The sequence below is a fragment of the Hyperolius riggenbachi genome, chromosome 10 (assembly GCF_040937935.1).
Source record: "Hyperolius riggenbachi isolate aHypRig1 chromosome 10, aHypRig1.pri, whole genome shotgun sequence".
NCBI lineage: Eukaryota > Metazoa > Chordata > Amphibia > Anura > Hyperoliidae > Hyperolius > Hyperolius riggenbachi.
Genome location: NC_090655.1, coordinates 82679904 through 82704088, shown reverse-complemented (window position 1 = coordinate 82704088; position 24185 = coordinate 82679904). Strand labels below are relative to the sequence as shown.

General features: G+C 44.8%; 1 protein-coding gene across 5 annotated transcripts in view; it reads right to left on the bottom strand.

Moving 5' to 3' along the window:
- JMJD1C (jumonji domain containing 1C) overlaps window positions 1-24185 on the bottom strand; it is a 509668-nt gene that overhangs the window by 17155 nt on the left and 468328 nt on the right. For all 5 annotated transcript variants that reach the window (XM_068255133.1, XM_068255136.1, XM_068255134.1 and 2 more), the window contains 7 exons: window positions 19839-19928; window positions 16438-16565; window positions 14720-14933; window positions 14219-14424; window positions 10046-10324; window positions 1746-1914; window positions 1552-1642 (listed from right to left, as the gene is read on the bottom strand). In XM_068255133.1, coding sequence (XP_068111234.1) covers window positions 1552-1642; window positions 1746-1914; window positions 10046-10324; window positions 14219-14424; window positions 14720-14933; window positions 16438-16565; window positions 19839-19928 — 1177 coding nt within the window. The remainder of the gene's footprint in view (window positions 1-1551; window positions 1643-1745; window positions 1915-10045; window positions 10325-14218; window positions 14425-14719; window positions 14934-16437; window positions 16566-19838; window positions 19929-24185) is intronic.

Genomic DNA, 24185 nt, shown 5'->3' with positions numbered 1-24185 from the left:
TATTCTCAGTGTTTTCAATCTTTTCTTTTATCAATGGGGAAATATTGCACACGTGTGATACATTGGACAGATTTTTTTTAAATGTTACCATCAGAAAAAATGATTGTAAACCTTAAAGAGAATCTGTATTGTTAAAATCGCACAAAAGTAAACATACCAGTGTGTTAGGGGACATCTCCTATTACCCTCTGTCACAATTTTGCCGCTCCCCGCCGCATTAAAAGTAGTCAAAAACAGTTTTAAAAAGTTTGTTTATAAACAAACAAAATGGCCACCAAAACAGGAAGTAGATTGATGTACGATATGTCCACACATAGAAAATACATCCATACACAAGCAGGCTGTATACAGCTTTCCTTTTGAATCTCAAAAGATCATTTGTGTGTTTACCTTCTGTCCCCTTCTTCTCTCATGCACTGAACATTACAGGCTTCCTGCAGACAGCTCTGCCTGTGCCTGTGCTTGTAATTCCTCAGTATGTGTCAGCCAGCTACTTTCACAGCCTAACAGAGGAGGATTTTTATCCAGCTCTCTTCTATCACTGATAAGATAGCAGAGAAGCTGCTGGCTTATGTAAATAAAACACACACTGGAGTGTGCATAGAGGAACAGACCAGCACGGAAGAGTTGGCAGCCTTCCAGACACAGGCCGACAAGTCTGACAGGGGAAAGATACATTGATTTATTACAGAGACCGTGATAGTACAAAGTGCTGCAGTGAGCCAGAACAGATTAGAATAGGTTTAGGAACTTGTAGGATGGTAGAAAAAACGTAATTTTTGTTACAGAGTCACTTTAAGGCCACATTCACAGTGGAACGTTGGGGAGCTGCGTTATAAAATCTTATAACGCAGCTTACCGCACTGCAATGCTAATCCTATGGGATGGTTACTGTGCGACATTAGCGTTGCATTGTAAAGTGTAGCGTTATGGTAATGCACTGCTGCAGTGCGTTACCTCTAAATGCACACGTTACCAGGTACAGGAACGCATACTTTTCATTGCCTGTATGCTTTACTGTACCTACTGTATGGGACGGTAACGCAGCATTAATGTGCGTTACCACCTTTTTTTTTTTTGCGTTGTTATGCTGAAATTGACCAGTGTATGGGCCCCTTAAGGAATGAAAAATCAGCTAAGTAGATCAGTATTCATTAGCGGAACGACAGTACAGGGACAAACACACTGCTGTTCGTGTCAAACTTATTACAGATTATGTCCTCTGTACATGAAACATTATATTAAAAAAAACAGCAACTCTCAGTACGGTTTGGTGTGACACAGGAGAAAGTTGCAAACTTGTACTGCCAACTAAAACTAAAAATCGGGGTTGCTGGATCAATTTACTTTTTCAGCTCAGGAGAACATTAGGAAATGATGCCCCATGTATCTACCAAGTATTAGAAAACAACTAGGAACGTCCATTGGTCTCCATGAGAACTATATGGATACTAGGCTCAGGTCTGTGAAATTACTGTAAACTCAGATTACAAAGAGTGGTAGGACGTTAATGTAAAATATTGTGGAAGGCAGTTTTCTTCTCATTAGTACCTTGCTGGCATCAAGTTCTTGAAGTCATCTCCAGAAGGCTGGTCCTTCAGCTTTAGCAGAAGAGCCTCTCCATTCTTTAGTTTTTGACGTTCTGGAGGGGCAAAGTAAACCATTAGAAATGTCATAGCAGTAGCTTTATGATGGCAAACATTATTTCCCATAGTTCCTCTACCTTCTACCAGCATAGAACTTACTAGACACATCCTCGAAGCCATCCCAGAACTCCTTGACATTCCCGCTGGACACAATGCCCTCCTTACAGTTCAGAAGATCGCCTTGATGTTCACCAAACTCATGGCTTATTATTTCTGACTTCCACAGATTTGCATTCATTTTTTTGTGGTTTCCAGAAACAAGGACAGTCTAAGAAACAGGAAAAGCAAAAATGTGAGAACTTCATAGGATAGGATATTGATTCTTTTCGATGCAATGTTTTTAAACAGAGTTTTTCAAAAGTTAAACTTAGTTCCTCAAAGTTGTCTTCTGCGCTATTTTAGTAACACTTGCCTGAACTTTATAGTGTTTCTTAGTTTTAAGATGATTGTTGTGTTGTTCTTGAACATAAATTATATTAAGCTTATATTATATTAAAAGATTAAAGGATTTCTCTACTGACACACACTGTACAATACTCAATGTAACAGACTAGACCTGAACTCTTGCACAGGACAGACGAAAAAAAACAGAAAGAAATGCACCCTGTGTGCTTTTAGAGAAAAGAGCCTGTCTAACTCCCTCTCATCTTCAAGTTATCACAAGTGTAATTTGATCTCTTTGCTGTGTCAGCACAGAAATTCGGCAGGATATTAACCCTTTCTCTGCTTCCATGAAACCAGGAAATAGACACGCTGCAGATCTATTGCAGGAGTTCGGTAAGCTGTAACAAAAAACGGTTTTCTTTAAAGGATATTTTGCTGTTGTGGGGAGGATTGGAGAAGCCTCTGCATCATCTATATAACCCCCCTCCCCCATTTGCTTTACTGGATGCTTGTGCCATGGAAGATGATAACGCTATATACAAGTTAATCGGTACAAAAGAGAGTCAAAAGGTTTTGGCTGGCACTCTATACTGGCTGACCTCCAGCAATCTGCCCTCTGGAAATCTAGTGTGCACCAGCCAGTTGGCAACTTGCAGTAAAAAAGTAGTATGAAAAATAGCACTGGGCACCAACTGCATCTGCTTCCAGTGACATTTATTGACAGATATACATACAGAGATTAAGCCAAGGGAGTAATAGGTCTAACAGCCGTTTCACGGATAGCCCGCTTCCTCAGAGACCAAAGGACTCTTTGGTCTCTGAGGAAGCGGGCTATCCGTAAAACGGCTGTTAGACCTATTACTCCCTTTCACTTAATCTCTGAATGTATATCTGTCAATAAATCTCACTGGAAGCAGATGCAGTTGGTGCCCAGCGCTGTTTTTCCTACTACTTTTTTATATATGTTACGGCCAAAACCAGAAACCGGCCAATTCTAGAATTGGCCGGCCGTTTCTAGAACTGGCCAATTTGACGTCGGCCAAAGTCCAAAAATGCTGGGAATTTCTGACATTGGCCAGCCAGTTCTAGAAACGGCCAAAGTCAGTCGGCCAAAGTCCAAAAGGCACAAATCCCAGAACATCCCGGGTCCTGTCCAGCACCATGAATGGCACTCGGAACTTCCTCTGTGCTCTGAAAGATACACAACAGCATAATAACCGTCACAGCTAATACACAATCCTGTAACAAATCAGCAGCGTGTCTACTTCCTGATTTTACGGAAGCAGAACATTTTTTTAACATCCTGCGTTTTAAAATTAGCTGCTCTGCCCTGGCACAGGTGAGAGATCCAATTACAGTGGCGATTAGTCACAGATGAGGGGGGTGCATGGCTGGGGGCGCTTCTCTGGGCGCTTTGCATGGCTGGGGGGCTTTTCTGGGTGCTTTGCATGGCGGGGGGGGGGGGTGGGGGGGGGGGGGGGGAAGCTTCGCTGTGCACTTTGCATGGCTGGGGGGAGCTTCACTGTGCACTTTGCATCGCTGGGGAGGGGGAAGGCTGCACACTTTGCATGGCTGGGGTGCTTCACTAGGCGCTTTGCATGGCGGGGGGGGGGGGGGGGGGCTTTTGTTGCTTTGATTGGCTGGGGGGGGGGGGGGGCTTTACTGTATGCTTTGCATGGCAGAGGGGGTTTTACTGTATGCTTTGCATGGCAGGGGGGGGTTTTACTGTATGCTTTGCATGGCAGGGGGGGCGCTTTACTGTATGCTTTGCATGGCAGGGGGGGGCGCTTTACTGTATGCTTTGCATGGCAGGGGGGGGCGCTTTACTGTATGCTTTGCATGGCAGGGGGGGTTTTACTGTATGCTTTGCATGGCAGGAGGGGCGCTTTACTGTATGCTTTGCATGGCAGGGGGGGGTTACTGTATGCTTTGCATGGCAGGGGGGGGGGCACGCTACCCGCCCGGACCCAGGATATGTACTACTAGTAGCGCACAGCAGTGCCATGAGGAAGTCCCTCCCCATTTGGGGAGGGACTTACAAGCCTTCCTATTGGTTCTTTACTGTGATATATTACTTCACTGAGCAACCAGTAAAATTTGACCGGTGTTATGTCCGATTGTGCTGTCTCAGAGCTGCCTTCATGCGCACAATTCCGGGTGGCGTAGATTACTATTCCCCCTCTAGGCCGCCATGGACTCGGGGGTAAGGACAGGATCCTGCGCACGCGGGGTAGCACAATCTGACACAGCACCGGCAACACAGTCACTTCTACTCACATCTGCACCCATCTCGAATACTTAAAGGGACTCAGACCTCAGTAAAAGGCAAAATGTATACATACCTGGGGCTTCATTCAGCCCCATCCGCTCAGATCGCTCCCACGCTGCCAACCTCCGATGCCTGCAGCTCCGGTACCGGGTCCCCGAACGTCTGTCAGTTGGAGCCAGTCTATGCAGGACAAGTGCGCCCTTTGCGTATCTCTTCAGCAGCTCATACTTCTATTACGCCGTCCTGGCTCAGACAGGTGGAAGTGCGGAGACTCGGTACCGGAGCTGCAGGCATCGGAGGACGGCGGTGTGGGAGTGAGCCAAGTGGATGGGGCTGGAGCAAGCCCCAGGTATATGTACGTTTTTACCTTTTAATGAGCTCTGGTACACTTTAAGACATGCAGTTTTTAGAAATTAGTAGTGTAGTGTAGATTTACGATCATCTGCTCAGTTTATTATGTCCAAGTCTATTCCAAGGGCACTTTTACATCCCATGACTAGACAAGTGACCTGGCACAATACAGGGAGTGTTATCGGTTCACAAAAATGTGGCATGTCAGATTTTTGGAAGCAGACGGCCTCCCCATGTGACAGACCAGAGCCGTCACCATTCACTTTAATGAGCAGCTGATGCAGCCCAGCGGAGTCAGACATGTTCTTCTGCTAAGAGAACTGCTCTGTGTGAGATCACTCATTTACCATAAGGAAAGGAACCCCGAAATGTCAGGAGAAGCTACTGCTCTTTGAGTGAACAGGGGCTGCATAACTATAGAATAATAAGGTCATCATTAATGCTACAAAATTAATTTGCCATTTAACACCAATGACTTGCACTAAATCATCAGTTCATTGTGATAGTCGGCTCGCTCTTTTGAAGCTGCATGCCGTTTCCGTTATAGTATTAATGTCTATTCAAACACATCTGTGCTGTTGCTTGGCAACCGCTGAGGTGTGAGGACATAAACAGATGGCTGGAAACATCTCCCTGCTCCCTCTTGCAATCTGATTATGTGATGATGTACCAAGAGCACCGAGACAGAAATATGCAAATGCCTCGCACAGACCTGGAGAGGCTCATCCTGTCAGCCTGCCAGCAAGATCTAGAAATATGACCAAACAAAGCAAAAGAGCTTCTCTTTTCATCTATGACAGCAAACGATGATGAACTGATGAAAGATAATAACGGTGCCCCGTGGTCACGTCAGAGAGACGCATTACAATTCAGCTCCGATAGATCAGAGGAGAATGAACATCACATGTATGGGAGGTCACAGTATGACTGTATTCACCAACCAACACTTAGTCCACTTGACACTGCATTTCCCTGGATTGCTGCTGGTAGGGGCGGACCTTGGTCAGGTGGCTGATGGTGTAATGGTTAAGGGCTCTGCCTCTGACACAGGAGACCAGGGTTCGAATCTCGGCTCCGCCTGTTCAGTAAGCCTGCGCCTATTCAGTAGGAGACCTTTGGCAAGTCTCCCTAACACTGCTACTACCTATAGAGCAGGTCCTAGTGGCTGCAGCTCTGGCGCTTTGAGTCCGCCAGGAGAAAAACCCTATATACATTTTTTTTATTTATTTTTTTATTACGCCACTCGAGAAAGCAGAGTGGGAGCAGCTACAGATTCAGTGCCATGACTGTATTTGCTGTTTAGTTGAGAACCCGAATCACATTTTGCAAACCATTGCTTTTAAAACAGTAATTTTATTGCTAGGACTCTCCTGGTGGCTCAATTACTGCTATCGAGCATTATTGGGTACACTGAAAACATCTCCACCTAAATGAATCGGCACCTTAGAGATGTGTGCATGAGGGTAGTAAGAACCTTTCATTACAAGTCCACTCAAATGACCATAATGAAAAGAGCATGGAGAAAGAGGCCTATGATGTAGCATACTACAGATCTGCATTCTAGCTCCAATCTCGTGAACTTCTGCTATTCTCCCCTCTCCATCTGGGAAGAAAGCGACAGACGTTTTCCAGAACACAAAAGCGCTGCATGATTTAGTAGCCCGCACCCCGCGCACAAGCACGCCACTAAATTGATAACAGTAGGTGAAATGCAAAGTACTTTTACTCCGGAAGGCTGAGCTCAGCATATTTCAGAAGAAAAATCCCTCGGCAGCACTTTTCTAAAAATGTCAAGCTTATTTAAAGAGATGGGTTTGAGGAGATGTTGACTTTTTTAAGCCAAGGAGTTCTGTAACAGTTGTTTCACATTTTTGTGATGAATGCATTCGGTTCCCAGATCTTCGGCATCAGTACATTCACCATCCCCAGGGTGACAGAGGCACATTGTACACGCTCCACAGAAATCAAAGGATAAATGTAACTTTCTATAAAAATGTAGGGCTCTAATAAGCATCAGAGGAGCTGCCAAAGTTTCTTCCAACTGCCTAGACTGCTAGTCTCTGGCGAAACGACGACACAGTCTCTGTAGCAGAGGAGGGCACCTGGGCAGCTGTACCTACAGGCCTCATCTACCAGTGGCCATAGGCTCTTTCTGGCCGGCCATCTGCAAATACATCGCCAGCTTCAAGCCCAACCAAACTTCTTTCTCCATACCAAAAACCATTAGAATGAAGCACTGCTCTGGGAACTCTTCCACACGACTTTTTTTTTGGCAGGCAGTAGCGTGTTAATGTCACCTAGCGTTAGTCTGTATGGGCTAGGACTGGCACAATAGAAAACACAGCCTTGGTAAGGAAAAAAAAGCCGCCACCTACACTAAACTGCTACCCACAACTGCGCTGCCCACACCAAGCTGTCAGACAGCACTAAGCTACCGCCTACAACTGCACTGCTCTAACCTGTTGCCCACATGTGCTTCCGGTCCGTTCATATTTACAAACTTTGGTTAGTATATAGGATACTGCAGGGAGGAAACCACACTACCTGCTGAATAGAGCGGTATGGACTGTGAGGGCTCACTCACACCAAACATATTTGCATGTGACCGCCTGTATTTTGCAGGCCACACACACCCGTGGGTTTTGCATAGACCACAAATGCCAGCATTCCATATGCAGATGGTGAAATAGAACTGTAAGAAGGAGGACACCTTTGTCAAGGCAGGGATTACACTGACAACGTGATGCTGTCACAGTCCTATCACTTCTTATAGTGCTATGGATTAAACTACATCACCAGCTGTATACAGAGTGCTGGCTTCTGGGTGGACTGCCTTATCCTGCCTAGCATCCAAATTTTCACTATGGGAGGCAGGGCCGGATTTACCATAAGGCACTGTAGGCACTTGCCTATAGGCGCCTGATGATGGAAAGGCGGCTCACTCCCCCTCCTTGAGTGCCTCCATCCCTCTTTCCCTATGCAGTCCCAAGCAGAGTGTAAATTAAAGGTTACTTGTCCAGCTCTTGGAATTCCACTGACGAGACCTCCCTTCTGTCTGTGACACTACTAGCTACCACTTAATACTGAGGGTACCTCTGGCTACCTAATGCTAAGTGGCACCTGTAACTGGGTAGGGCAAAGGAAGTAAGGGAGAAGTGACAGCAGGGGCAGCCAGCACGCTTGTGGTGTGGTTTGGTGGGGGTTTGTAGGTTCATGGAGGGCGAAGTCTAGGGTGCCAGGACATCTGTACCTATAGGCTCCTGTGATGTAAATCCAGGCCTGATGGGAGGTATGTGTACAGATTATCCAGCACTGTGTTATTTCTGCACAGGGTACATACATGTCTATCTCATCATGCCATGTTACCTAAGGTTCCCTTTCAGGCTGCTGTATTAACTGGATGAGATCCTGATTTGCAAAACAGGAAAAAGGCCTCACTATTCTTCTCTAGATATGCCAGAACCCAAAACTGACCTCAGAAATCCAAGGATAATGCCCGGGGATGCAAAAAAGGACATCTGGCTTGTCTGCAGCTAATTACTGGAGCAGGAAGCTAGCAGCTCAGCAGATATTTATACATCAAACACTGCTTGCTTTCTATTGTAGTAAAGAAGCGAAATTTCACCTTCCTGACAATTTCAAAAGTCGTAGCCGAGTGCAAATTGAAACGGAAAAGCAATTTTTTAATATGATTAAATTGCAGAGCTTGGCTTGTGCAGCTTTGGTATATATAATCAATTTTTTTTAATGAAAGTTGAATTCCATTTCCTATCTAACAAAGAAATAGTAACTGAGAAGAAGAAGCAGTATCCTTCATTACATCATAACACACATGCACTGACTGCAGAGAGCTGGGTAATGTGCACACTTCCATGCCACCACTGCAGGCAGAAAGTGCTCAATATCTATTCTATCAACATGGATTGTTTGTAAGTATTTAATTAATTAACAGCATCAACGCAACTTACATCAGGTAACTTTGCCTTGAAACAGAACAAAAACGGCATAGGGAAATTTGAGTACACCATGCGCTGCCATAGACCGCAATGTCAAATACGGCTATAGCAGCGCTCAGACAGTAATTTGGGCGCCGTCAAAAGATAGAGCTTAAACTACTTTCAAAACAGCATATTTCGGGATGCCAGCAATAGCTGGCTGCCAAATTACGTCTTAACCCCGAGTCCGTTACAGCCTGGAGAGGGAATAGTAATTAACACCCGCCACGACATTAGCAGGGGTAGGGTGAGCAGTTTATTGGCTTTACCCTGCGCCCAAATTTCCCTGCGCTGTTTTTGCACTTATGCACTTTGCCTAGGCACTGCCTCCCAGGAGCATTGTGGGCAGCGAGATCACTGTGCATGCAGAGATAGCAGGGAGACAGCAGCTCAAACCAAGAGGAGAAATACAACAATTAAACTATTTCAACAATAGCATTTCTCATCAGGATGCTCACACACCCTACATCTATTAATACTTGAGAGTTTCCATCAAGCTAAATAAAAGGCACATATTCCATCATTCATTCATTTATTGAATGTGTGTGTCCAACTGCCAAAATAGTGTGCAAAGCAGAGGTTGACAATAAAGACCATCACTTAGGGCCCTTTTCCACTAGCGGCGATTGCGATGCAAAATAGTGATTTTTAAATCTCTACGGTTTGCCTAATAACATAGGAATCGCGGTAGGTAATTTCCACTACCGTGATGCCTTTTTTTACTTAAGCATGATCGCGCCACGGAGCGATTTTTGCCACGATTTTGCTATGCATTGCATAGCAAAATCGCAATCGCCAGGAAAATTTGAAACGTTCCTGAATCGCAATCGCTAGCATTTAGCGCAAAAGCTAGCGATTGCTAGTGGAAAGGGGCCCTTACTACTGTACAATGGCAATATCAGCTGCTTGCCAAGTAAACAGCCAGGGCAGGTCCTGGCATCCCAGCTGATGGCTGCTCTAGCCTCTGTCTGAAGCTAAAGGACAGGTCACCTGCAGTCTAAGCTGGATGGGCAGGACATTCCCACATGTAAGAAGAGTCCATATTTGACAAGGACACCAATGCCCCTAATTATTAAAACACTAAAGTCAGTTAGGTCATTTCACACTTTTTCCAACACCAAACAAAACTGCATCACAAGACCAAGACCACCCAGAACAGCAGTTCAATAACTACAACTAAAACAGCATGAAGTGATCAGGTGACCTGGCCTTGCACTCTGCGAGAGACAAGTCTTTTGACGGATGCTATTTTCTCCCCCTAAGCTCATCAGGTATTTGCAGAAGCCTAAATGAAGCTGTAAACAGGCAGGCATTCCTCTCTGAAGTACATTAGTGGCACAAAGTGCTTAAAATAAACTGCCAGCGTAGCCAGATCTACAAGCAAAGCATCCTGCACTAACCTTCCCTGTCTTCCAGCAATCTCGGAAGAGCTTCCAGTTGCTGCTGTGTTTATGATCCTTTAACCATAGAATGTGGCGATCACAGATCCAAGAATGTGGAACATCGCTGCGCGTCCGCGCATTCTCCTCCTGCGGCGGCTTGCGGATCTCGGGAATTTCCTCCTTTGGCTCGGGTTTTATGCTGGGTTTAGGTGGCCTTGTGGCAGGAATCTTGTTTTCAACCACCGAGGCGATGATGTCATCCAAGATGTTTGGCATGGACCGTCCACACTTACCGCCCTTTATTTCAGGACAAAGAGAAAAATAACGCATGTTTACCGGAGGACACAATTTAAAACACACCAATGAGAGGGATACGGAGGCCACCATATTTATTTCCTTTTAAAAAATGCAGATTGCCTAGCAGTCCTGCTGATCCTCTGCCTCTAATTCTTACACCCATAGACCCTGAACAAGCATATGCAGGTCATGGGTGACTGACAAAAATCTGACAAGCTTAAAACCAGAAACAAGCATGCAGATTATCCTGTCAGAAAGATCGTATCTGCTGCATGCATGCATGCATGCATGCATGCATGCATGCATGTTAAGGGTCCATGACTAAAAGTATTAGAGGAAGAGGATCAGCAGGATAGCCTGGCAACTGGTATTGCTTAAAAGGAATACATATGGCAACCTCCAATATACCTCTTGCTGCAGGTTCCCTTGAAAGAGAACCCGAGGTGGGTTCTAAGAATCCAATTAGCATACAGAGGCGGGGGGGTCTGCATATAATACCCAGCCTCTGTTGCTATACAGTTCCCCCCAGTCTCCCCCCTGCGCTCTGCTATGCCCCCATAAATCAATCGCCGTGCGGGCGACATGCAGCGTGTCACCAGCCGGCTGTTTACATGTGAAGTGTCAGTCTCTGCCGCCGGTCCCCGCCTGCGTCCCTTCCCTCCAATCAGTGGGGAGGGAATGGACGTAGGCGGGGACCGGCGCTCTTGAGGAGGCGGGGGAACGGCAGAGACTGACACTTCACATGTAAACAGCCGGCTGCGACACACTGCATGTCGCCAGCACGGCATTTGATTTATGGGGACAGCAGAGCGCAGGGGGGAGACTGGGGGGAACTGTATAGCAACAGAGGCTGGATATTATATGCAGACCAAGCCTCTGTATGCTAATTGGATTCTTAGAACCCACCTTGGATTTTCTTTAAGGCAGAAGGTCTAATAGAGTAAGAACCACATTATACGGTAAAACCCATATAGGAACATCTAAGTGGCACTGTTCACTTGATATTAGTCTGAAACAGTCTGTATGCATGTATTATTATTGTTGTGGCTCTATACCAGGCATGGGCAAACTTGGCCCTCCAGCTGTTGAGGAACTACAAGTCCCATAATGCATTGCAGGAGTCTGACAGCCACAGTTATGACTCATAAAGGCAAATGCATTGTGGGATTTGAAGTTCCTTAACAGCTGGAGGGCCAAGTTGCCAAGTTTACCCATGCCTGCTCTATACAATCAAAAAGCTGACAGATCATTGCATTCCAGCGGTTCTGGGGGTGTGTTTAGCTTACAGGGACAACAAAAGGATGATCTGCATATTCAGCAGTGATGCAGTCTGGGACACCTCAGAGCTGACTCCAACCTGAATAATGGCAAATACCGTACATTCTGTTTTAAGAAGGCAGATTTCGGTTTAGCAAAGCATTTTAGTAAGCAGGCTTTTTGGTCTCTTTCAGCCCCTTACATATTCACAGGAGTTCTGGTTCACCATGAGCTTGTTGGGCAACCTGTAACACTTGATATTATAAGTGTTTGTGTTAGATTGCTGAATGCCCCTTAATAATAATGTGCTTGACAGCCAGTAAACAAGGTCACTGCTCGGACAACCGCAGCTCCCTCATGTTGCTGCACATCTGTGATAGACATGAGAGTTCACCAGTCCTGCAGACAGTTATTACAAAACCCATATCCCTTTACAACAGACTTCTGATCTTACTGACTGTAGCCCTGCTGTTTGCTGAGCCGATTTCAACACTTGACTTTAGGTCTGCCTTAAACTAGAATTCACTTGTCTGTGCCAACAAAGTGTTGTTAAAGGGTATGGCCAGTTTCCCAGAGTAATTACGGCTCCTCACTCTCAGCTGGCGATGCAAATATGAGTACATTGAGGGAAAAACAAAATCTAAACTTTATTTGGGTTCCACACAACAAACCCTGAAAAAAAAAAAGAAAAAAAAAAAGAAGAAGAGCTGAGAAACCATCTGAGTTTGGAATGGTGACTGTAGCCTTTTTCTCTCCTCCCTCATCTCTTCTGTAAACCCAAATGACTTATCAGGGAACAACTGTGTACAGATAAAGCCGTATACACACAAGAGCCTTTGGTCACCCGATATTGGTGGGATAATTTAGGCTGTTTATTATAAGTAATAGGGTCCCCTGACATTGACTGCCTCCTTTTTAGCAATCCGCTTAAGTGGAAATATCTCAGTTGATTGCCAGACTTCCTCAGTATGACCATACACATGCTGCTTGCCACCAGATGCGGCACAACAATTGATCCCTCTCTCTGGTAGGAATTTGATCAGTGAGTGATTGAGTTCAACCAGAAAAACGAAAAAAACTACTATACTAAACCCACGCATATCCCATTTGATCCAGAGGAAGGGGGAAACCCTTACAAGGCCTGGGCCAATTAGCCTTAACACGGAAAAATTTCTTCCTGACTCCAGATGGCAGTCAGATGAATCCCTGGATTCATTCTCCTGGGAATTCCCTAGTAATTATAGCCGTGGATGCCCTTCAATGCAAGAAAAGCATCCAAGCCCTCTCTTAAGGGAACCTTAACTGAATAAAAAAAAAAAAAAAAAAAAGACTAACCTTAGGCTTCTACCGGCATCCTACAGCCAACCTTGTGCCCACGCTGTCACTAAGTGATCCTCCAGTCCCCTGCAGAAACCCTCTTCCGGCCGGCGAGTCAGCGGCCACAGCGCCCGCACAAGTCCTCGATCGCGCTCTCGTCGCCGGGAGCATTGTACGCATGTGCAGTAGAAATTTCTTCTAACTGCGCAAGCTCAGAGCGAATAGGAGGCGCACAGACCAGGGCCACGGATCCAAGTGACAGAGGGTCGCTGCGAGGGACTGGAGGACCGCTTTGTTACGGCGTGGGTACAGGGTGGCTGCAGGAGGCCGGTAGAAACCCCAGATAAATTAAACCTTTTTTCTCTACGGTTAAGGTTCACTTTAGATCAGCCTTTCTCAACCTTTTTACCCTGGAGGAACCCTGCTAATAACTTTTGGATCTTGAGGAACCCCTGCAAGCAATTTTTTTAATCTCGAGGAACCCCTGCATTTATTTTTCCGGAGGCATGGTCTTTAAAAGTAGGGGAGGCTATTAATTTCCCTTACTCCTATTACACTGCCACTCATTATACTGTGCTCATTATTATGCTGACCCCCAATTTGGTGCTTCTTTTTACCGTACCTCCTATTATAATGTGCTCTATTATACTTCCTCCACGATGGGGGAAAATGCCAAGGAACCCCTGCAGGGTCTTCAAGGAACCCTGGGGTTCCAGGGAACCCTGGTTGAGAAAGCCTGCTTTAGATGTATATAGAGAGTTTGCCATAACTACTTCCTGAGGTCAGGGACGGATCTAGACCAAGTTGCCCTAAATTGTGCTTGGGGCAAGGTCAGGTTTTGGCGCCTAAACTGCCATACCCCATCCAAATTTTTCCGCCTTTTTAAGAATTCAACAAACTGCGCCTGGGGCAAGAGACCCGCTCGCCCCCCCCCCCCCCCCCCCCTAGATCCGTCCCTGCCTGAGGTAAGAGATTACACTCTCACTGTGAAGGACCCCTTTCTAATTAGATGGCAAAAAAATTTTTCCTCCTTACGCAGATCATGTCCCCTTGTCTGTTGTACAACCCTAGCGACAAAGCTCATCTGCCAAACTGCCCTCAGATGCATTTATACATGTTAAATAGGTCACCTCACAGTCACCTTTTTTCTCCAAGCTAAATAAACCCAGTTTGTCCAACCTTTCTTGGTTAGTGAGGTCTCCTATCCCTCTGATTAAGTTGCCCGTCTTCATATATAGTAAACAACATATACGATATAATTTCAAAAGGAGAAGGCAGTGCAGAGAAACAAGTGAAAAATACACGGCCTCTCACACTCACAGGATTTCCAACTGAGTAGACGGGAGCAAAGGCGATGCCGGCATCTGTGGATCCCAGGCGCAGCTTGCCGGCGGTGGTGGTCAGGAGGTCTCTTAGGGTGGAGCCCTGCTCACTGATCTGAGATGTTGGGGAGGTTTTGCAGTTCACAGCATCATTACCGTCTTGTTCTTCCTTTATATGTTTTGCCACTGGACTCTCTTTGTTCTCTGTGATGACAGAAGAGCAGGTCAGAGGGGTAAGGAGATGAGATATAAAAAAATACAGACCAATCAAATACTATTTGGCATTGAACCTAGCACAGCAGATATAGAGCAGTAGCAATTAGATTTTTACCCTGGATTTCATCCTGAGCAACTGGCAGCCCCAGCTACTAAACTTCTATGGTGGCACATTCCACAAGTCATGGATTTACAAGGACAAGACAAAACATATAACCCATGTTCTGGAAGATCAGAGTCCAGCCACTTTATCTCTTTATTGGAGCTCCATCATAAGACTCACCTTTTTTCTCTTCTCTAGCCTTCTGCTCTGCCAAGTCCGCCAGCCAGTGGAGTGAGGAATGGGACTCCGGGGATGCCATCTTACTGTCTGTGCTGCTGTCGCTTCCAGGGCTTACGTTACCGTTGGTTTCAGGCTTCTGTGAAGAGTTCTGCTGCTGTGACTCAGGCAAGCTGAGAGAGATCTTGTTACTGTGATTGAGGACATTCTGAAGCACCTAAAACATTCAAGACAAGTCTCCCATGAGTGGAAAGCAGTCCCACCTTATGTTTACTGCCTACAGGCTGCTAGTAAACCATCAGGCCCACCTACACCCACACTTTAGATTGTAAGCCTCTGGCAGGGCACTCCCCCCTAGCGTTTCCAGCTTTATTATACAATCTCACTATCTGACATTCTTGCAGACTAGAACAGCCTTCATTTTGAACAGACACTGAACTACTGTTATCAAAAGCCATTTGCACAATCTTGTGCATTCCTTTTATGTCCTACCTTGTATGTAACCCATTTATCTATTGTGCAGTGCTGCGTAATCTGTTGGCGCTTTATAAATACAATAAATAATAATAATCAGGTCATATTAATACCTAGAGGACTGCAGCTGTATGCCTGTTAATATTAGCAAAGCAAGTTCAGTGGTCACATGTGGACCTGCACCCACTTCACCCATTCACAGCTTCTCAAGCACTCTTCTGTTTCCTCTTACTGCCTGCTCACTACATTCTAGTCAGTCTAAAGCCACAATATTGATTGGTTTAAGGCTGTGAGCCACAGAGGACCAGTTTCCCTTACTGGCGAGATTTCCTCTCCTGTTTTCAGAGTCACTTTTACTAGTACAGAGAGAGAAGTCATTGCTCTAAAAATAGAGAGACATTAAAATCCTTACATTTTCTAGCAGTTACACACAATGCTGAAAACTGTTTTGAGCCGTTGAGTCCCCAAAAGAGAAATGTAATCTTTATTCCTCAGCTTCTTTAACCTCACACACATTAAATAGTTAATAAGTCCCTTCCTATCTTTATCATCAAAACAAAGCTGCCACTGCATACTTCCATGGTGGCAGCAGTGAATCTAGACTGAACATTGGCTGACAATTTGCTACAGTGCCAAGAGGCCCAACAATAGTAATCCTCAGTTCTCAATGAAACTCCGCCCCCTTCAGCATGCTGCCGCATCTCATGGCCCAATCAGCACGTCATGACCTGACCATTGGCTGAGGTGCAGCGCAGGAAAAGCAGGTTTGCCTACTGGCGGATTTACGGCGGCCATCTGCATCCCTGGAGAGCCAGGACAGAAACACAAACCCTTTGGCAGCTAAGGTCTTTTTTACGCACTTTTCTTCATCTGTGGATTTAGCAGTTTGCCTGGAGTTCAGGCCTATTTTTTTTCTTTCACAGCCTGGACAACTTAAAATGTAATGCAAAAGCTGCCAAAATGCCACAAAAGAACACTGAGCTAAAATAACTGAAGAATGTCTTTGCCAAGCCCTTAGAAGAGCAAAGCAGGATCCAGAACAATGTCATAAGCCACATTAATCACAGCTGGAGACGAAAGAAATAAAACCGCCTTGAAACTATTAGGGGAAAATGTGTAACAGAGTCCTAAAGCTGCGCGCCTTTCTACCTGACCTCATTCTGCCAGAGTGCGGTCATTTCTATGAGGAGATTATTCAGAGACCTCCATGTCAGAGGCACGTGATGACACTGGTTACACAAGCTCACCTGCGACACTCCGTTCATGGTGGGTAGCTTGCCACTCTGTAAGCTCTGTTTTATGGCACACTGACAGCGCGATTTAATCCCAAACTTGTCTCGGAGGCTGTGCATTGCCTCTAAGAGGTCTGTCAGAACTGAAAGACAAAAACAAGTGATTGTTAACACTAAAAAGACTCCTGTAACTACAAACGTTCAGTCTGGAGGCTGTGGTGCATGCTGGGACATCATTATACAGAGTACAGAGAACTAGGGAGGGTCAGTGAGATGCAAGTATTTTCAAACTGATGCAGGATTTTGAAAATTTGTATGTAAATGTATGCAGTTAAAAATGGACCATTCAAATGTTACCTCAGGATACCTAGGATTACCTAGGATTTGATTGGTTAAATTTAAAGCTGCATATATTTGCATACAAGATGTGCATAATGCTGCATCAACTTGAAATTATTTGTATCCAGTTGACCAGCCCTATACAGAACTTACATTTAAAGGACGCAAACTGTGAAAGAAACATGGAGGCTGCCATCTTTAGAACACCATGAAATGTCATTCGATTGGCTAGTCAGAATAACATTTCTAATGTATACCTTTTATATATGTTTTGCAATTTAATGGTTATCAGCTGAACAAGTTTCAAACATTCTTCCTAGCCAGCTGTCTGACTAGCCAAGGTGAATAAATCAGGAGATAAGGAAAGAGGGAGGAGATTTGGATTAACGTTTGAACCAGAGACTAAGCACCCTCATGTATTTTACCATATATATCAATGGGAACATGACAGTAAACACTCCGTTTCACCGGAATGATTATAGCCGAGTCAGTCTTCTGTGATGTCTTTTCAAGTCCAAGCCTGCCCCCTTGTGGCTCTGATTTGCTGCTTTGAGGATAAATAGCAGCAAAGCAGAGCGACAAGGGGGCAGACTTGGGCTTGAAAAGACATCACAGAAGACTGACTCATCTATAATCATTCCGGTGAAAGCTAGACTGAATGCTCAGTCGGGGATTCTTATCAGGGCTGATAACAGGCAGATTTAGCAGAGAAGAATGAAACAGAGCAGAGTAGGTGTTTACTGTCATGTTCCCATTGATATATATGGTAAAATACATGAGGGTGCTTCGTCTCTGGTTCTCTTTAAGGACAATAGTGTTACACTACACAGTGTTAAAATAGTGGTATACACTGTGCAATTTACCATCAGATTTCGGGTCGAATCAATCATTTCTGACAGGTCCGATCTGATTTCTGATCGATTTTGTACAGAAGTGAAAGGAAAATAGATCAGAAAAATAATTGGAAACAAGATAGGACCTGTCAGAAATTATAAATTTGAAATCTGACAGAAAAATCACATGGTGTGTACCAAGCATTAAATTGAAATACAAACGATTGACTTGAGGTCTACCTGAGAGCAAAAACTAAAGCCTTGTACAGATCTAGATGGTTCTGGGCTGAGAGAGCTGGACAAGCCAAGAATCCAGCATGTGCACAGCAGCACCCGATGACACAGTAGCTCTTTTGTGGGATCTGACTAGACGGGATAGTCTTCACTCCCCACATGAATAAATGAGCCCCGGGCATCCATGACCCAGTTTGCTTGTTCACTAGTTGTCCTTTCTGGGAGCACTCTTGGTAAGCATCAAACACTGCATACCAGAAACCTCCTCACAAGACATGCCGTTCTGGAGATGATTTAATGCAGTGCTGTCAAGCTCCAGTCCTCAAGGCCTGAGGTCCTCACACATTTTTGGCTCAAATTAAGTTGATGGGATTGAATAATAATAATAATAATAATCCGAACCGAACATTTGTATAGCGCTTTTCTCCTGTCGGACTCAAAGCGCTCAAGAGCTGCAGCCACTGGGACGCGCTCAGGAGGCCACCCTGCAGTGTTAGGAAGTCTTGCCTTGAACTCCTTACTGAATTTTGAGTACTTGACCTAGCCAGGATTCGAACCCTGGTCTCCCATGTCAAAGGCAGAGCCCTTAACCAGTACTCTATTCAGCCACTGAATCAGGAAAGGAGTGGTTCATCAAGTAGAACATTTATCTGTCCATCCAAAACACTGGCATGGATTTGGCCCTGGTGGACTGGAGATGGACAGCCCTGCTTTATGAGTCATCCAGCCACCATAGTCACATACTGTAGTTCCTTACACTTCCTCATATTCCGGCTTCCAAAACACTCATCCTTCAAGAGCTGAATTTTCATTTGCCGCTAAATATATCCCATCCTTTTACAGGTGACATTGTAATGATATTAGTCATTCCTTTTACCTGTGACTGATCAGTAAATAAACAATGGAAATTGTATTCAAAGATTAATTGCACTATTACAACTAAGGGACTCATTGCCGGTGTCCTCAACTGAAGAAGCAGACCTCGCCAGGTCGGCTTCATTTGCGCTCCACGGCGCGGGTCACATGGTGTAGCCAACGTCATTGGGTCTCTACTGTGCAGGCGCAGTAGTTATTCGCCTGCGCAGTAAAGACCCGATGACATCGGCTACACCATGTGACCCACGCCGTGGAGCGCAAATGAAGCCAGCCCGGAAGACGGGCGAGGTCGGCTTCTTCAGCGGAGGACACCGGCAGTGAGAGGAGCTGCGGCGAGGGCACCGGACGGCTGCCAGGGGCTGGAGGAAGCCCCAGGTAAGTGGATTTTGATTTGACCTTGGATGTATCCTTTAAAGTGGTCTGAAAGTCAGCATTTCTACTTTGCTCTAAAAGATTCCTTACTTTAAAGCTATTGTCCCAGAAAAAATATTGTAGCAGAATATCATTGAAACAGTTAAAGCACCTTGTCCTGCCATGGAAAGGCTATTCAGCTTGAGATCTGCATCTAGACTGGAGATAACAGTATCTTTGTTTACATTCCAATGTTACATTTGTGTGTAGAAGTTCTCTGTGCTTCAAGCATACACACAGTTCAGAACAGCTCATTAGAAGAATTTTAATATATAATAAAAATCAATTGGAATAAAATGCAATGGCAGCTTTCAGGGCAAGATAAACTACATTTTGGAAACTTGTAGACAGACGAGCAAATATGATAACTGTATGAGTAATAAAAACCAGGAAAACACATCGTTATTGAATGTTATGTCAGAGTTTCAGACCACTTTAACAAGTTCTCCTTTAAAAGTATTGCAAATGGTGCCATTGAAGCCACCCAGGGTGTGTGTGTGGGGTGTGTGTGTGTGCGTGGGGTGTGTGTGTGTGTGGTGTGTGTGTGTGTGTGTGTGTGTGTGTGTGTGTGTGTGCGCGCGTGTGTGTGTGTGTGTGGGGGGGGGGGGAGGGGGTGTGGGTGTGTGTGTGTGTGGGGGGGGGGGTTTAAAGTAATGTCCCACATTAACGGTTGAGCCCGGAGTGGATTCCTTTGACCTGCATTACAAACCAGACACAGCTTACCTGAGCCTGGAATGATCTGTGTGGGCATGAGGTGCTTGTAATCATGGGGTTGGCCCTTCACACATTTCAGCCAAGTGTACAGCTCCTTATCTGAAAAAAAAAAAAAAAAAAGATAGGGGGTGTTTATTTTTATATTAACTTTTTTTATTTATAGCAATACAAATATATTATACCACTTACAGAAAAAAATGCACAAGAATTACAGTATTCAGACCCTCCTTTGAGAGGGTGTTTTTCAGCCTGGTCTGGATGGGTCCGTGGGCAGGTATGAAAAACACACTTCAAGGGCTGAATTAAAGTGCAACTCCATTTAAAATATTTTTGTTTTAGTGATCCATAAAGAGTGAAGGGTTACAATCCTTACTGCTGTCTGCGCCTCAGCTGGGGAGGGAGGAGTAATCACCTAGTGTTTAGAGGACTCTATTCCTAAATCAGGAAGTAGGCAAAACTGTCTTACTGGGCAACAGGAATTTCATCGCACTTCCTTTTTCCAAAGAATTGGTTACCGATACAGTAAGTGAGAATCAGCTTAGGGGTAGTAGGAGGCGCCCGTGTAGGATCGGGTAGACTTATGATAAAGTCCCTCCTACAGATACCAGGAACACCCTGTCATATCTGAACTTTTCTGGAGCGACGACCGTACCGGACGGTAAAAGGCCGAGTGAGGGCGGTACTCCCCCACATGCTGAGACAAGTGGTTGCCTGCAGCAACCCACACTTGTGAGTATTACTCTTACTCTACTATTAACCTGACGCTATTCCAACAGTAATACACCAGATCGGGCTCCCGATCTCCCTGTGTCTTTTGTCATTTCAAGTCTGAGTAAGTGAGAATCCTCCTTAAAGGATATAGGTTTTCTTAAAAGGATATACTAGGTGTTAAAAAAAGCAATTACCTGTGAAGCTGCATAATGCTTCTGGGACGCGGTCTGCATCATTTTCCCCCAGAAATCCTCCAAGCGCTTTGCAAAGTGTCCAGACCAGACCCCGATCCTTCCCTGAGTCTGCATCCTTGACCCGGAAACAGAATTCTGTCATAGCCACCACACGCCTGCACACTTCACATGGCTGCTGGCACGCCTGTCAATGTTGGAATCTCCTTGTCACTGCGTCTTCACTCCAGGCAGCCGATATGAATTGTGCAGGCATGGTGGCTATAGTGGAATTCTGTTTCCGGGTCAATGGTCAGGGCCTGGTCCGGGCACTTTGCAAAGCGTTTGGAGCCAATCTGGAGGAGGGCAAAAGGAGGACACAGGCCGTGTCCCAGAAGGTTTATACTGCGTCACAGGTAATCACCTTGTACACTTTTCCCAGTGTTAAGGGTTAAAAGGGAAAAAAGTTCAACAACAAAAACAGCCTTGGCTGTTTCTGAGATGTGGGGTCAGTTAACACTCATTCAAGGTCACATCCGCTGGACACACAGTGCTGTCACCTTGTCACTACATCATCCCATTTTTGACAGGTAATTTAAACTGTTGGTCTGAGCCAGGGATGCTCTTTAACCATTTGTTAGTGTCGCTCTGACAGAATTCGCGGCTCGTTAAATTTACGCAGATGAAAAGCAATTCTCTTTTCCATAGTATGGATTTATGTTTTCATCTGATTAAAATCCTCCAATCCCATCAAAAGGCCAAGTGATTGATTTGTAAAATATGCTGATCTGCTTATCCCGGCCATTTATTCTGATTTAATGAAATGATGCCGTGCGGTCATTGTGGAGGGTTACAGGAGCAGGCGGGATGGCAATATTCACAGTTAACGCACAAAAATTACATATTAATTGTATTACTAAAATACAGTAGTAAAAGCCCACTTAAGGTGCCCATACACTCGTCAAATTAGCAGCAGATAGATAAGAACTCCATCTGATGATCTATCTGATGCGTTTTTAGAACATTTTTTACTAGGATAGAATTCCAATAGATTTGAGCTTGAAATCTATTGAAATTCGATCTGATGGCATTTTTTTGCCATCAGATTTCCATTAGGGCCAATGCAAAATGATAAGCAATCTCATCAGATCGACCTAGATTTTCCACCCTGCCAGTTCGATGGAAATCCATCGAAATAGATCGAAATCGGCCGTCGATCGGTCGATTGGCAAACCGATTTGCAATCAATCGATTGATTTTGATTGATCGGTCGGCCAGAAAATCGGCTGAGTGTATGGGCCCCTTTAAAAGGAAAGGGATATGGAGGCTGACATATGCATTTCCTTTTAAAGAATGCACATTGCCTGGCTGTCCTGCTGATCCTGTTCCAACCAATGTGTTTAACCATAGACCCTGAACAAGCATGCAGAGCAGATATTTGATTGAAGTCTGATTGGATTAGCCACATGCTTGTTTCCGGTGTGTGAATCAGACATTACTGATGCATCAAAACGCAACCAGACGCCAAGCAACTGGTATTGTTTAATGGGAACCTAAACTGAGAAGGATATGGATTTTTCCTTTTAAAATACTGCCAGTTGCCTGACTCTCCTGCTGATCCTGTGTCTCTAATACTTTTACACAGAAATAAACGATTTGCCCAATCGCTCAGACCACAAATCTTTTCACAACCAGGGAGTCAACCAGCCAACACCCGGATCCCAGCAAGTAGCCTCAACAAGCATGTAGATCAGGTGTTCAGACTGGATTAGCTGCATGCTTGTTTAAGGTGTGTGATTCAGCCACAACTGCAGCCAAAGAGATTAGCAGGACTGCCAAGCAACTGGTATTGTTTAAAAGGAAACATCCATATCCCTCTCAGTTAAAGTTCCCTTTAAAAGGAATTAAATATGGCAGCCTCCAATAGCTCTCTCACTTCAGGTTCCCTTTAAACTGGTTTGTCTCCCAAACCCATCCCTACAGGTGAGCCCCTGTGAGAGACAGCTTGTTATGCGACTTACAGAGGGAGCAATGAGTAGGAGTCGAAGCAATTTCTGGGTTCCTGTTGTCAGAGGTTTCATAAACTGAGGAGCTGGAGTCGGATGATTTTTGTACACCCTCCATAGCCATTGCAGCTAGGGCTGGGGAGTAGGAGTGAGCAATTTTGGGTACCTGGAGTTGTAGGTTTCATAAACTGAGGCATTGGATGTACCGACTCCACAGCCTTGAGTGAGATGCTAATAACTGTGCCTAGCATGTAGATTAAACCCAAACTGAATGCCCCTTTGCCAACACTTACCTGTTGATTTTGATTGGCTTAGGTCTAAGCAGCATTGACTATCTCCAGTCTCACCATGCCTCAGGTGCAGAGCTTGGAGCCAGCACAAAGCCTTCAAATCTTATATATGGTACTTCTGACTACTCTTTAATTATGTATCAATAAAGGAAATAAATGATAAATATACAATTACTGTATATTCTGGCGTAGAAGACTACTTTTTAATCTTCTGAAAAGTCAGGGGTCGTCTTATACGCCGGGTGTCATTGATGCCGCCCTATCCTGCGATACGCCCTATCCTGTTACCGTCTCTCGGATCTTGCTGCTGAGGACTGTAGTGAAGCAGCGCAGGCGCACATGTGCGAGATCTGAGAGGCAGAGAAGGAGGTAAATAGGATACAAGGGTGGGCCAGAAGGGTGAAAGAGGAGTGTTTTGTGGGCACAGCACGATCTATTCTTCCATAGACAGGGAAAGCTGGCCAATCCACTTAGGGAGAGGGAGAGTTCACCAATCCAACCAGTCAATCCCCTGTATAGCGTTCTATACTGGGTACCACATACAGTACAGCTCCAGTATCTGTTCATACATAGCACCAGTATATGATTTTTTATTTTTTTTTATTTGGTGTGCGTTGGAAGAGGGAGGTAGTCTTATACGGCGAGTACATCCCAAACTCTATATTTTAACTGAAAAAATGTTATACGCCCAGTCGTCTTATACGCTGGAATATACGGTATGTATTTTCTGTATCAGTTACAAGCATGCAACATACAAGACATGTCATCACTGGCAACGCGAATCATCAGGCTACTTTCTAGAACATTTACCTGGTGTAGCTGAGGCTATACGCATGCCATACTGGCCTCTTATTTCATTAAAAGGAATTACAAACATTCAGCAAACCTATCGTTTAACCAAAACAACAACAAAAATGTTCTCAGAGGTAAATGTATGTACTGAAATTGGCATATATCTCAAAGATATACGGTATAAAAAAGCTAATATTCACTAGAAGTCAAAGTCAGTACATTTTACGTTTATGACTCCAGTAACCTAAAAAAAGCTTCTTATTCTGACTATGGAAGAGTGAATTGTTCCCAAATGAAAGTACTGACAGGATTGCAAGGGCAGGGCTCTGTCACAATTTGTGTCTTGGAATTTAGAATACATTTTGTTGATCGCGTTACTTTTGTCAC